A 14,862-nucleotide genomic window follows, 5' to 3' on the forward strand; every position below is an offset into this window, starting at 1 on the left:
GACAGAAGGAAGCACTTCTTCCCACAGCCTTTTCTATTGATACAAACTCTTAACAGCTTGCTGTGTGGGACAGTGGGACCCTGGTTTTCAAACCATTCCAGAAGCCACACCCTGAGACTACCGCCAAAGAGAGAGACTGACCCTGTGATGAAGTTTTGGACCACATCTCCTGCAGGAACACTGATGAAATGGAATGGAGAGCTCCTTTTAAATAAAAAAGAACAAGTTGGAAGAAGCAGCCAACCAATCATTGTTTTCAATCTGTTATTGCCTACACTTCACTGTTAGTTTAAACCCCATCATATCCCAAAGAAGAGCAACTTCAAAAATCCAAATGCCTAAACCCATAAGAAAAGCCTGTTGGATCAAATCAATGACCAACGTAGTCCAGCATCCTGTTCTCACAGTGGTCAACCAGATGCCTGCGGGAAACTGAAAAGCAGAACCTGAGCACAATAGCTCTCTATCCACTTGTGATGCCCAGCAGCTGGTATCCGGGGATATCCTGCTTCTGACAGTACAGGTAGAACATAACTACAGTGGTACCTCAGGTTAAGTACTTAATTCGTTCCGGAGGTCTGTACTTAACCTGAAACTGTTCTTAACCTGAAGCACCACTTTAGCTAATGGGGCCTCCTGCTGCTGCCGCGCCGCTGGAGCACAATTTTTGTTCTCATCCTGAAGCAAAGTACTTAACCCGAGGTAATATTTCTGGGTTAGCGGAGTCTGTAACCTGAAGTGTACGTAACCTGAGGTGCCACTGATAGCCTTATGCATCATCACCCTCTTTCTGTGCTCCTCAAGTGTTGCTACAGCTCTTTCCAAGGCCACACAAACAGGCTTGATTGCTTGGGACACCAAACATTAGATCTGCTTGACCAAATGCAGGGGAATAAAAAGAAGCAGCATTTTCTCATCTTGCTGTCCTCCCCATCCCCCTTTTCCGGATATCATGCCAACTCTTCATAGTGTGCAGTTTCACACTAATAATAAGCAAAGCTCCACTGGATTATTTTTAAATGGCTCTGCTCTTTTAAGAAGACATTGGGGGAGTTTCACCGCTCCATAATACTCAGAAAGCGGAGAACTGTTGGGGGGTGGGGAAAGAGAGAAGCAGCAGCTGCTCCAGCACTACATAAATCCAAGCACAGCAAGTAAAAACATAGCATTCACTTTGCTATTTTTCCTTTGTTGACGAAATCACAACTGTGTTCACGGAAACCCTGAGGGACTACTCAGACCATTTCAGCTGTTCAAAAGAATAATACCAACAAAAAAAGCACATTTTTCTCCCCACTGAAAAGCAGTTTGCTTATGTTAGAAGAATTCAAAGCAAAGGAAAAAGAAGGATGCATTTCCATCTCCTCCTGACTCCCACCTATCTCCCATCATTCAGTGCACAGCCTCTGAAAAACAGCCACAGGGAAAAATGTAGAAGTCACAAGGACACATCGAGATGCCAAGAAAATCCATGTAAAATCACAGAAGAAGAAAAAATATTGGTTAAGTAAAGGAATAGGGGAGGCAGGAATATTAATCTTACTTGACCCTCTCCATTGTATATAACAGATCATCTGGCTGTCTCTGTCATATATTGTGCAATCCAGGCGATCCCATGAATGTAAGAGCGTTACTGTAGATTTCTGCATTTTTTTAGGTTTCTCCTTACACTTCAGTACCAAGGGCAGTGTGATGGACTCATTACACTTGGAGCAGCTCCTGGTATTGAAATGAAGAATCACGTGGACCTGCATGGCAGTTCTCTGAATGAGAGCCAGCTGAAGTTCCATGCTAGTACATCCCTGAAGTGAGACTGTATACTTGTCAAAAGGCAGAGAATGGTTTTGTTATGCATACAAAGGCCTGAAACAATTTGTTGCATGGTTAATCTCCTCATAACCAAAAAGTTGAACAACATATCCCCATCTGATTGCTTGGGGCAGTGGAGGAGTTCAACAGATTATCTATGTGGAACTGTATCGCAGGAGGAGGTGGTTCACACCCATTAAAATGTGGGCACAGAATGAGTTAAACAAATCATTATATGATTTCAGATGCCTACTGCTTTTCACGTACAGTATTACCTCTTATATACCTCCTACCCCTTGGGATTCTGCCGTCTGAGATAGCTGCCTCATGGACAGGCCAGCCCTAGTTATGCATATGCCTTGCACCAGATGTGCCTTTGACCCTTGCCTTGCTTATGTACTGTACTGATCTGAGCATTAAAGTTTTTGGCAGATAACATAATCAGAGTCTGAGCCCTTCATCCAGCCAGGACAGCACAGATGAGAAGCATAAATAATGGCATTCAAATTGCTAGTCACACAGTGTTACAAGGAACCGAACAGCTGTTTTACAGGAAAGCAAAAAAAGAAAGATTCCATAAACAGCCACTTTGGAAAGCAGGCATTACACCTAACATGCCAAAATGTGGATAAGAATGGTGAATCCGGACAGAACTAATCATGAGGAGAATTTAGAGATAATTTGCAATGAAGTCAGGAGAACATCAATGTCAAAAAGAAGCAATTGCCTAGGATAGGTTTTGAATACTATAGTACCAAAGGCTTGTTTTAAAAATCAGTGTTTTCATCTGAGTTTATATAAGCCCACTTACATACCTGAAATCAGTGATTCTCTAACTTGGGTCCCCAGACCACTGGTCCTGCTCCCTAGGGATGACAGGAGTTGTAGTCCAAGAACAGTTGGGGACCCACATTGGAGAAACACTGCCCTAAATCGTGGTGTGGAACCGTTTTCAGTTAGAGTACCATTGCCTAGAAAACATTAAGCTGGTGGCACAGGAAGGAGTGGCCAAGCTAACACGTGTCCAGGGCCCAAGTAGGCAGTATATTTTGATTTAATTCATTCTTTCCTCCAGAACTGTGTATGTTACAGCTGCCCTTAACTGCTGCTCCAGAAAGCAGATCAACAGCTGCTAACAGCAGCTACAGCATTCCACAGTTCATGTCTGCTCATTCTTTGCTGAAGCTCCCACATTTAGCATGCATTCCTGTCTGTAGCTTCTTGGAAACCTGCAGATTGAACCTGTTTTTCAATTTAGTAGCAACATTCACTGAACAGCAATATGTTACCAAGCCAGCTGGTCTTTTTTAACCTTTTCCCCCCTTTTAATCTTTGAATGTTCTGTGTCAACCTCATCTGCTCCCAGCTGAGATAACCTTGGATCCTGCACTATATTGGTTGTATCTTTTTACATTCCTCCTACCTTCTTGTTGAAAAATAAAATAAAATAGAACAACTGATTATAATTGACACTGAAAAATAAAACTTGGAGCAGAAATATTTTCAAGCTGCTGTCACCCATAATTCCTCTTTCTCCACCACATGCTGACACTGTAATTCAACCAAATGCAAGGTTTGATTCTGGTTATTCTATTTTCATGTAGTTGTATATCATGTGGAAGCAGATTTATAAGAGCAGGGAATACAGGATCACAAGTAGTTGAAATGGACCCAATGGAAAAGGGCAATGTTAGGTTAGGTTAAATAAAACAGATAGCTGTATTGCCTTCCTTTTATTGGTATTTTTAATCATAATTTTTATAGTCTTTTGAAAATAATAATAATAATAATAATAATAATAATAATTTATTATTTGTACCCCGCCCATCTGGCTGGGTTTCCCCAGCCATTCTGAGCGGCTACCAACAAAGACGAAAAATACACTAAAATGTCACACATTAAAAACTTCCCTGAACAGGGCTGCCTTCAGATGTCTTCTGAATGTCAGGTAGTTGTTTATCTTTTTGACATCTGATGGGAGGGCATTCCACAGGGTGGGTGCTACTACCAAGAAGGCCCTCTGCCTGGTTCCCTGCCTGCTTCTCGCAATGAGGGAACCGCCAGAAGGCCCTCGGCGCTGGACCTCAGCGTCTGGGCAGAACGATGTGGGTGGAGACGCTCCTTCAGGTATACAGGACCAAGGCCATTTAGGGCTGTTTAAAACGTGGTAGCCCCATGTAGAGCTCTCCTAGATGTCTTCTTGGTTGAGTAAGCAGCATATAAAATTTGTTAAATGAAATAAAATAAAATAGAAATAAAATAAAATATGGGCCAGAATATTCGCATAGGCTACTCTGAATCTGCAAACCTTGCCATCTTCCTCACTCACGGCCACTTTTTGACTGCACCAGGAGAGATCTTTGTTCTCTCACATCAGACTTCTATTCTTGCTTTTGTGACTGGCTTATTTACACATCACTACGATGTGTATCCAGCCTTTCTATTGTAGATATTTAATTTGGCCAAACTAGACCCATAAAAATATAATTTCATTATTAAATTATTATTAAATTATTAGACAAATGTTCCTAACAACAGATTTCAAGTCTTCTCAAACTTTGCCATGATAATCCTCCCGAAGCCATTACAGTGGTACCTCTGGTTGCAAACGGGATCTTTTCTGGAGGCCCATTCACAACATGAAAAGAGCGCAACCCACAGCGGCGTGTCTGCGCATGCACAGGTTGCGATTTGTCGCTTCTGCACATGACGTCAGTTTGCACTTCTGCGCATGTGTGAGCGGCGAGACCTGGAAGTAACCCTTTCCAGTACTTCCGGGTCACTGCGGGACGTAACCTGAAAGAACGTAACATGAAGCGGACGTAACATGAGGTATGACTGTAAACAGTAGAAGGAAATTACATACCACTCAGCACTTACTCAAACTTCCTTCTGCCTGGAGAACTGTAGTCTTATAAAGCAATATGCAGTCAACCTCGTTCTCTTAGAATGGCAATGGCTTCCACCTGAGAGGTGTCAGAACTGAGTTCTGGTGAGTTCTGGCTGCAAAAAAGCACTGCTTCTTGGGAGCATCCACAGCAGCTCTCAGGATATCACTTGGTACTTGACTTCACACTAGCCTTTAACAAGGCCTCTTACCAAAGGTTCACAAAGTAGTCATGTAGAAGGCTGCGTCCTGTTACAGATCTGCAGCCAGTTGCTGTTGTTCGTCTACAGTTCTTTTACACTTGTTCATTCATTTGAAATGGCTGGTGCTGGAGAAATCCCCAGTGGACTATGCCAGTGTTATGTATGATGGTTCCTGAACAAAATCCTCAGCCTCCCCAGCTCCAGTACAGATTTAAAGAAACTTTCTACAGTACACAAAACATTTTGACTATTTCCGAGTCTGAAGAGCACAATCTTTTTCTTTCTTTTTTTCAGATCGCAGATATTCCTTCCCACCCCCCCTCAAATGCTCACAGCCTGGAAAAAAGCTATTTCTATTCTAATAATTCTTTCCCATTTCTATTCTTTCAGACTGTCATCTGGCATCTCAGCAGACTTCTGCCACCTGCAAGGGCAGGCAAAGTCAGACATCTCAACTCATTCATGATTGCAAAGCTTCTTATGCCGTCCAGGTGGCACATATTCCTTTTTCACATTTCTCACACATACTAAAAATGGGTGCCAGAAATGGCAAAGCTGCAAATGAAGAGGAGGAGAGGTCCTTAAAATTATCCCCTTTGCCAAAGCAAATATATACAATCATGAAACGCAGCCAATATCCTCAAATAGCAGCAAATGAAAGCGGGAAGCTATTCCTTGCAAAAAGTTCAGCCAGGAAGATTCCTCATCTTGGAGGTATGCCAGGTTTGGGATTAGCTTGCACCTGCAGGGGATGCTCTGTGCCAAGCGTAGTTGCTACTCTACCAGAGCAGAACATTATACTAACAGAACTTTCGCTGTATACTCAAGTCTTTAGCCATCTTCTAAAGCTCTACAGGATGAATCACCTCCACAGCTGTTAGAGGATTAAAACATCCTTGCACTCCAAGCTGCTTCAAAGACATACACATAGACACACACACATACACACTTCTTCAGAAAATGATTTCTAGAGTTCATTAGGCTTAACTTGCCACATGCTTAACTTGCCATTTGCCATTTCTTGTTTTCTGTTTACACTGTTTTAAGATTGCTATAATGATTAAAAATCTCCACTTAATGGATCAATCAGATTCTTCATTTTCCAAACAAAGTTTGTTCTATTTTAAACTAGGTGGATTTTAAGCAAACATTGCTTTAAAAAAAAAACACACACACACAATCATTTTGTAAAAAAAAAATGTAAACCAGATTATTCATTTTAAAAAGCTTCAATTAAAGTCTGGTCTTGACTATAAAAACAATGGGGTTTTTTTGGAGGGGGCAAGACTTCTAAGAACTGTTTTTCTGGAAAAAGTGGTTCCGGAACTCACCATGAATGCCTCCCTTGTTCTCTTATAATGGCAATGGCACACACCTGAGAGGTGCTGGAACTGAGTTCCATTGAGTTCCAGCTGAAAAAAGCCCTGTGCTCAATCTTCAAAGTTAGTTTACTCCCACCCTGAATTATGTTTATAGTGAAGACCGAATTTTAACTCATGTATATGAGTTTTAAATTTGGGGCACATTTTAAAAGGGCTTTTTTTTTTTTAAAGGATGCACTGTAATTGAAACTTTTAAAATAATATATATCATATATTATTTTATATATATAATATATATCATATATATCATATATTATTATATATATATAAATAACAGTGTTGTGAGTTTGGGGGGTGGGGGTTAGATTACACGCCTGAGTCTCTTCTAATTCTGGATTGAGCATGGGTTCAATTGTTGGAATAGCCAGGTCAGAGTCTTGGTAATGGCTCAAAGTATGGGACATTAAGCCAGAAGCTTTCCTTTTGGGAATTATAGGGGCAGAACTACCCAAAATGTATAGAAATTTATTCATGTATGCAACTACAGTGGCAAGAATGTCACTTGCCCAAAAATGGAAAGAAGTCATCCCGAAGAAAGAAGAATGGATACAAAAACATGGAATATGCAAAAATGGCAAAACTTACTGGAAAAATAAAAAAATCAGGATAACAAACTTTTTATAAAAGAATGGAAATGGTTTACTGAATATTTACAAACAAAGTGTAAACAGAGGAGAACATCGGCAGGATCACTGCAATAACCTGCAGTTTTATAAGAGTATATATTTAAAGTAGATGAATAAATGAATAAGTTAAGTTAATTTGGAATATGCAGGAAATATATATATAAAGTAAATTTAAGGAACCGCAGAATGAAGGGGAAGGTAGTCGAGTTTCGAAATGTTAAAATGATTGTAAATCTATTGAAATGTATATAACTGAAAATTATAAATAAAAATGTAAAAAAAAGGGGGGGGGACATTAGGGTAACAAAGGATGTTGCTCTTTGAGCCAAAGAAAAGGTGGGTGGGCCCCCTCCCTCACATGGGTGGTAGTTAGAAGGACAAAAGGGGGAGTTGAGGGGTGTGGGCTGGGCTAGAGGCAGAAAGCTAGAGGCAGAAGACAGGCAGATGCCTGAGAGGGAGAGACATGTTTGATTTCTGCTTGAATCCAAGACTATGGCTATGGGAGAAGCAAAATCGTCCAGGGTCAACATGGACCTTGGTAATACAGTGCCTTGCAAGAGGCCCAAATCTGACACCCTCCACAGTCCTCACACCATGGGCTCAGCTTTGGGAAGGAGGTTTGAGGCTCTGGCAGGGTCCTAGAGCCCTCTACCTCCTTCCCAAAGCTAGGCAAGTGCTAACTAGGCTTTAGGAAGGAGAATGGAGGATTCTAGAAGCCTGTCAGAGCCCCCTTGCCTGGTTCTAAAATTGTTGAACAGACCCAGACCCTGCAACCATCATCTGAGGCCCTTCTCCATGTGCCTCCTCCACGAGAGGTCTGGAGGGTGGCAGTACCAAAACGGGCCTTTTCTACAGTTGCTCCCCATTTGTGAACGCTCTCCCCAGGGAGGCTCACATGACACATTTGTTACATATCTTTAGGCAACAGGCAAAAACATGCTTCTTTTTCTAGGCCTTTGGCTAATGAAACTATCTATGGCCTTTTAAACTAGGGTGTATTGTTTTTGTTTGTTACTATGGTATCCGTTTTTGTGTTTTTATATTGTAAATTACCCTGTGATCCTTGGATGAAGGGGAATAGAGCATACCCTCCAACATTTCTCCGATGAAAATTGGGACATCCCATTACATAATGATAATTTTACTGTTTATACCCCACACATCTTATTGAGTTGCCCCAGCGCTCTGGGCAGCTTCCAGCATATATAAAAACATAATAAAACATTAATCATTAAAAAAAACCTTCCCTATACAGGATTGCCTTCAGATGGCTTGGGGGCTGGATAACCCCATACCCTCCAATGAAAATAGGGACATCCTAAGGATAAGTGGGACATTCTGGGATCAAATCAGAAACCGGGATGGCTTCTCTAAATCAGGGATGTCCCTGGAAAATAGGAACACTTATAGGGTCAGATATGGAAATCGCCATCATCTTAAAGTTTCAGACAGACTCTGCAGTTTTCAAGCCAGCTAGGTTACCTCAGTCTGTGGTTTACCTTTTCCCTGGCCAGGGGTAGGGAAGGTTGCTATTAACTGGCTCCACCCAAGAAACTCAACATTACTAGTCTCTGTAGCACTTTGTGTAATGTGCATCACAGTGACTAGGAAAGAGCAGCAAACCAGCTGAAAAATTGACTGATAAAAAGGAAATACACACACACAAACACACACACACACACACACACACACACACAGAGATAATTTGTATTCAAAGCCCACCAAATAACATTGCTGTACATTACATAACATCACTGCATATGACTTTATGCTTTGGGCTCATAAAAAAGCCTACAAATTTTGCTAGAGTGTGTGGGAACAACCATGATAATGGGGTAAGCAGCCAAGCCTAACAAGGCACATTAACTGATGAATCAGAGCATGTATTGCATCCACATGAGGTTTGTTTTCAGAATATTATTTTCTTTCCCATTAGGATGACAAGCGCCTTTGCCTCCATTTCCAGATGACATCTCTTTCGGTGAAAATAAATAAAACTGTTTCCCCATTTTTATAAGATATCATTGCTAACTAATTTCTAAATTACTGTGCATTTTTTTTAAATAAAAACCACACCACCCCTATTAGTGTACTTGTACAACATTATTCCCGAATCTTACATTTCCTCTCCAAATATATAAGCCAATTAACACATTTAGAGGTGGGTTGCCAAATTGCCTTGAGATGCCTTTAGATTCCACAGCCTAAGAGGAATATGGCTCACACTAACATCAGTGGCAAATGCAAATTTACAGGCTCCTATCTAAGTTACATCCAAAAGGCCAGAACAAACAAAAGCAAAAAACACCATAATTTTGTTTCCCTCATGAGTGAAACTGTGGGCAATCTTTGTACCATACCTTTGGTAGCACTTATCTTTCTTTCTCTCTCTTTCCCACCCCTTTTCTTTTCTCTCCTGGCCTCCTCCTCCCACAACTCCAGCTGGGACAACTCCACCCCTTCACTCTGGCCAAGGAGCACCCAGCACCCAGGAACAACGCCGTTGCTCCATAAGCTGGACCTAGCCCTTGGACCACTCCTTGGGGGAAGGGCCTTAACTCTGCTTTGCATGCACAAGGTCCCAGGTTCAATCCCCAGCATCACCAAATATAGCTGGGAGAGAATCTGCCATAAACTTTTGAGAGATGCTGCTAGTCAGCTTAGGCAAGGCTGAATTATTTGTACCAAGGGTCTGACTCAGTATAAGGCAGCTCTCAACGGCCTATGTACATCCCTGGAGTGATATTTACAAATCAGTGACACAACACGACAACAATCATCAATACCATGCAGGACAGAAACAATCCAGTACAACTTAACACTTGTGAACCTTAACTGAGGTCTGCATGGCAGTTTCCATCCTTTCATTTTTTTTCTGCCCCCGCCCCCCAAAGGAAACAAAAATGGAACACAACCAGTCACATTTATCTACTTTACAGTTGATATAAAACCTGCTACTGTTATATCTGTTTTGAGGCCTGAACTTAAGCTTCGTACTCCAATCCAACCAAAGGGCAAGAGTTATACTCCAGCCACAAATGTTATGTCATGTCATGAGATAAAAGCAAGCAGTAATATTTGTTCCCTTGTGAGTTACTTCTGGATTCTTCAATGCTTGGTTAATTTTAGTGACAGGCATGTGTGTGTGTTGGTATGTAATGGACTGGGTACAATCCTGAAGGTGATTATTCTGAATGTCTGAGTCTACGTGGTTTCTCTTTCAACTTTTCACACAACCTCACAAAACGTGTGTACATTATATACAGACAACAATATATACACTGTTTTTGTTTTGTGTGCATGTGTGTGGATTTTAAGATGATCTGGAGAAAATGTGTTTTATTCCTGCTAGGTGGATTACACAGGAAGCTGTTTTAAACTGAGTTAAGCCAATTGTCTTAGAATTATAGAATCAGAGGATGATACAGTGGGAAGGGACCCTGAGGGTCATTTAGTCCAACTCCCTGCAATGCAGGAATCTGTTTGCCCAACATGGGACTCAAACCCACGACCCTGAGATGAAGAGTCTCATGTTCTACTGACTGAGCCAGAGCTGGGCTGTCCATCCAGTTCTGTATTTGTCTACACTGATTGGCTGCGGTTCTCCAGGATTGTAGACTGGGGTCCCTCCCTGCCCTACATGGAGATGAGAGGGACTGAACCTGGCACCTTCTGCCTGCAAAGCAGATGCTCTGCCACTGCACCATGGCTCTTCCCCACTGATTGTTTCATTTTATTATGTATGAAAAGATCCTAGCAGATATGAATGATCCCTGTTTGAAGAGTGATGAAAAAATTGAGGAATTGGAACAGACAGGCAAGATACTAGATAGTTCCTTGGGAGATTGTTCACTTTGAAATGAAAGTGATGTAGAGTCTAGGCAGTTACATCTGATTTTGAAGGGAATCCTTTTGAGATGCTGCTGCAGATGTGACTGGAAGGAGCCCAAGGACTCATCTCTGTGGTATGCATGAATGGCAGCATGTCTCAAACCGTGGTAAATGTATAATTCTTAAATTAAGAAGTAGTGGAACACCTTCTTTTCAGCCTCCACTGATAGGACAAATTAACCATACTGATCTGGTATCAGGGTCAAAGGTATCCCAAGAAAGACATACAAAAACAAAGGTCAGGTATGGTGGGTCAGGTATGACAGCCTTTGCTGGTAAACAAAAACATACCTTTCCTGAGATCCCCCCCATTAACACAATATGGTGGTGCATAAGCCTTTGGGCTCGGCACCATATAAAGTGCAAAAACCACATTTTACAACCTTCCCCTTTTCTTGGGTGTCATCAGGCCAAATCCTACCAGTTATGAGGCCTCCTCCCTCAATAATCCCAGATGTATCTAAACTCAACCCAGAATATTTTTGGCCTATCCTTTCAATGGATACAATGCTGAGCCTCACTTAGGCATGTGCCACTGAACAAAATGTAGGTAAAAATAGCTGTACAAACCACAACAGTGGTGCATAGATACAATCTAATGCAAATTGGTTCAGAGCAGTTTTCCCTGTGTATTTAAATATATGCTATGCACAGTCAAAATGTCCCTACGGCATTCTGTGTCAACCAACTCCTTTCCAACTGCAGTTGTTAAAAATCCAAATGTTTTCTCTCCTACATTTATTTAAAAAGACCACCACAGTTTGTCTTGGGCCTGAAAGGTGCTTCACAGTTTGACGACACCCTGATTTTGTCTTCTCAATAGACAGCCACAACAGGTGGCTTATGAAGTTCTTTGGTGAGCATAGCTAGTGCATGCTTGACAAAGGACCTGGATGTTTAGACTGTCCTTTAAAAATAGCCGAGCCTTTCAAAATGGCATTGTTGATATTTTAAATTAACATTAATCAGTCTTAATTATTAGATGTTGTTAATTTGTGGTTTTAATTTTGTATGTTGTATAGGAAAATGGGATAGAGATATTACGATTTTTAAAAAAATTAAAATGATTATATTCTTCCTTTCAGCGCTGGATTGATATAATTTTGTGGTTGGAGATTAAACCATAGTTTCCAGTTTGGATGCAACAGAAAACTGTGGTTAAAAACCCTGGAAGTCTTTCATTAGAGCACAATGAGAGAAGGGGTGGGGGAAGCACAATTCTCATTCTCAGTCAAACCATGGTTTATTAGACCAAGATCATTACATACAACTTTGCCATTGATTTTTTGTAGTTTAGCAATACAATAAATACCATTCTGATGTCTCTATTTAATGCCAGAACAACTGGCTTACATGGCTGAGACTCTTATGAACCAATTAAAAATTCTGCCACCCAGTTTAGCATTATCAATGGTTTCTGTAACAAAGGACGACGTCAGTGTTAATTTTGGTACTGTGTCATGACACACAGGAATAAAATTAAAGTGAAAATGACCTATCAAATTTACTTGGCAGGTGCTAATTCACTTTGATCTATCCCTGGCCATAATAATTTCACAAAGGCAGAGAAACCATACATATTTATAAATGTGGGAGCAGGCGGCTGTTGTTCTGTTTGTAATTTACAGCAACAAAGAATTCATTTAGATTACCATACTTGAAGTCCCAAGGTGACTCTGTCGTGGTTACAGGCCCCCTGCTGTGCAGGATACCTAACATAATAAAGAACAAAGCAAAAACAAGGCTACATTGAGGCAGGGGCTCCTGGGTAATCAATTCAGGTATTTACAGCTGAAACAATAGTACTGTGCAAATCAGCATCATTACTACAATTTGCTGATGGGAACTCCAGGGAATTGAGCAAGTGTCTGCCTGCAAAGCAGCTGATTAATCCAAGTTACTTATGTTTGGTTAATGCATTATTGTTTCCATCATAATTAACAATAAACGAGTACTTAGGGGGGGAAATGGGTAGTCGAAAGCCCATCAAGTGGACTGACAGTGCGGCTCTATCTCCCCACCCTCTACACTGACCATTATATGTGTATAAATTAGAAAACAAACAACATTCTTCACACTTGGGGCTGCTGTTGAGAAGCTCATTCACAGTGCAGTGCAGTCCACTCCACCCTGTGTTGCACTGGACTTGCCTGAGTCATAATCACTGACAGCTTTACACATGTTCAGAGGAAACCTAAGAACAGCTTAAGTGAACCAGACATTTCCTAAAGGGGGATCCTTGATGTCTCAAGCCAGCAAGTGCAGATGCCTGTAAGGATGTATGTATCAGCCTGTTTCTACCCTGCAACAGATTTATTTATGTTCATTCATAAGTCCATTCCATCTGGTTCCTGCATTTATCTCCACATTCTTGGTTTTTAAAAATCTATAAATAGGTATTTAGATAACAATTTTACCATAATGTACACATGTCTAAAAGACATTTTCTCCTAAAATACATATGTTGGTACTTTGATCTGAGAAGTGTGCTACCTTAGTCCAGTAGGTGCAGATCAGGTCAGTTCACACAGGAATTCACAGAAATCGACTTATTCAAGAAGCCTTACATGCACAAGCACAAGCACAAGCACACCCATACCCACACCCACCCACAATTCCATTTCAATTTCTTCTCCCTCAGAAAAGCATCTGTTTTGACTCCAGAGAATATGTGATACATAACGTGAAAGGTACTATGCTTTTTTTAGTCGATTGATTTTAATCAATATGGGAATATACATGCTTTCAAAGTTATGTCAAACTATTTAAAGCACAAAAAATAAAGGTCCCTGGGTGTAATGCTGACACTCTTTCAAAATGGCTACGATATCAGCAGTGAAATGTAGGATTAAGCCTTCTCATTTCTCTTCAGCATGAATTCCCCAGGCAAGGAGGAGGTTGGCTAGATGCTAGTTAAGCACCTCTGGTTAAAAGGAAATTTGTGGTAGATGTAAATTACCATTTTGCCACACAGCTGTCCTTAATGTGTAGTAATAGTTTTCTTATCATTTGGTAGGATAAATTATGGCAGGACTGCAGACCGAATATTGAGGAATTCTGGACCTGTTTGCCTCATGGTTAGCATCATCCATACTGTTGTTTAATGTGGATAGTAAACTTCCTGTACATCCATTAATTTCCTGTTGTCCATACACTGCTCTCCAAATCACTGCCTTCCTACAAATTCCCCTCCCTCAGTCTGGATTTTCACATACCAGGGATACTCTGAAAAGGAGAGGCGTGAGAAAATCCAAATTAGTGGAGGGGAACGTGTGGGAAGGAAGTGATTTAGAGGAGAACACCATATGGAGAAGAGGAAATTAATGGATGTACATGAAGTTTACTATCCACATTAAACAACAGTATGGATGAGCTCATAATCAACATCCGTAGCAATGCAGTAATCAACCACGGTTAGAACTGGTGAGAAAGGAGAATGCATGTTGGACAGGGACTGGGAATATGGAGTGGGAAATCCCAGAGCCCACTTCCAAATCTTCCAACCATGGGTAAAACATCCCTGCACAAGCTCCTGCAATGAGTCTCTGAAGCTTATATGCTACTACGTGAAGAAAAACCATACTGGTAAAGAGATCTTACTGGGCCTATTTTCTAGCAAGCTAGAAAACAACAGATTGTGTGTGATCTCCCAAAAAGTAGAATCTCGTATGGTCGCCTTTCCAATTCACACAACTGTCTCCAGTGGCATGCACTGAAAAAATATATTTCACAAACGAAATAATAATAAGGAATTAAAAAATCTAGATAAGGTTGAATCAAGATGCATTTCAATCCTCTGATGGCCTCACTGCACTTCTTACTCCGGCCAAAAACTATCAATTGCATTTCCAATGAAGCTTCCCCCACCCCTTTCAAATGAAGCTAAGACAGCACAGTCTGAAATCTCCTGGTGTGCTGGGATGCAGGAGTGCCTTGAAGCCAAGGTGGAAGCTAGATTATTTGCATGCAGTGTGAAAGTTACAATACACTGATTTGCAAGCTGTTGAAAAAACATGAAGGAATTAATTCTTCTCTGCAGTCTGTCTCTCTTCATTTCCCAACAT

The 14,862-nt window shown here is 41.0% G+C and overlaps 1 protein-coding gene across 5 annotated transcripts in view; it reads right to left on the minus strand.

Annotated features, from left to right (window-relative positions):
* PRKN (parkin RBR E3 ubiquitin protein ligase) overlaps positions 1-14,862 on the minus strand; it is a 611,538-nt gene that overhangs the window by 265,072 nt on the left and 331,604 nt on the right. For 4 of the 5 annotated variants that reach the window (XR_013984719.1, XM_081000694.1, XM_081000696.1 and 1 more), the window contains exon 7: positions 12,451-12,510. The exons of the other annotated variant lie outside the window; for it this stretch is intronic. Coding sequence is in view for 3 of the 4 variants with exons in the window: in XM_081000694.1 (XP_080856820.1) it covers positions 12,451-12,510 (60 nt within the window). In the remaining variant the exon portion in view is untranslated. The remainder of the gene's footprint in view (positions 1-12,450; positions 12,511-14,862) is intronic. 5 annotated transcript variants of the gene reach the window in all.

This window comes from Podarcis pityusensis (genome assembly GCF_964106645.2).
Source record: "Podarcis pityusensis genome assembly, chromosome: 3".
NCBI classification, from domain to species: domain Eukaryota; kingdom Metazoa; phylum Chordata; class Lepidosauria; order Squamata; family Lacertidae; genus Podarcis; species Podarcis pityusensis.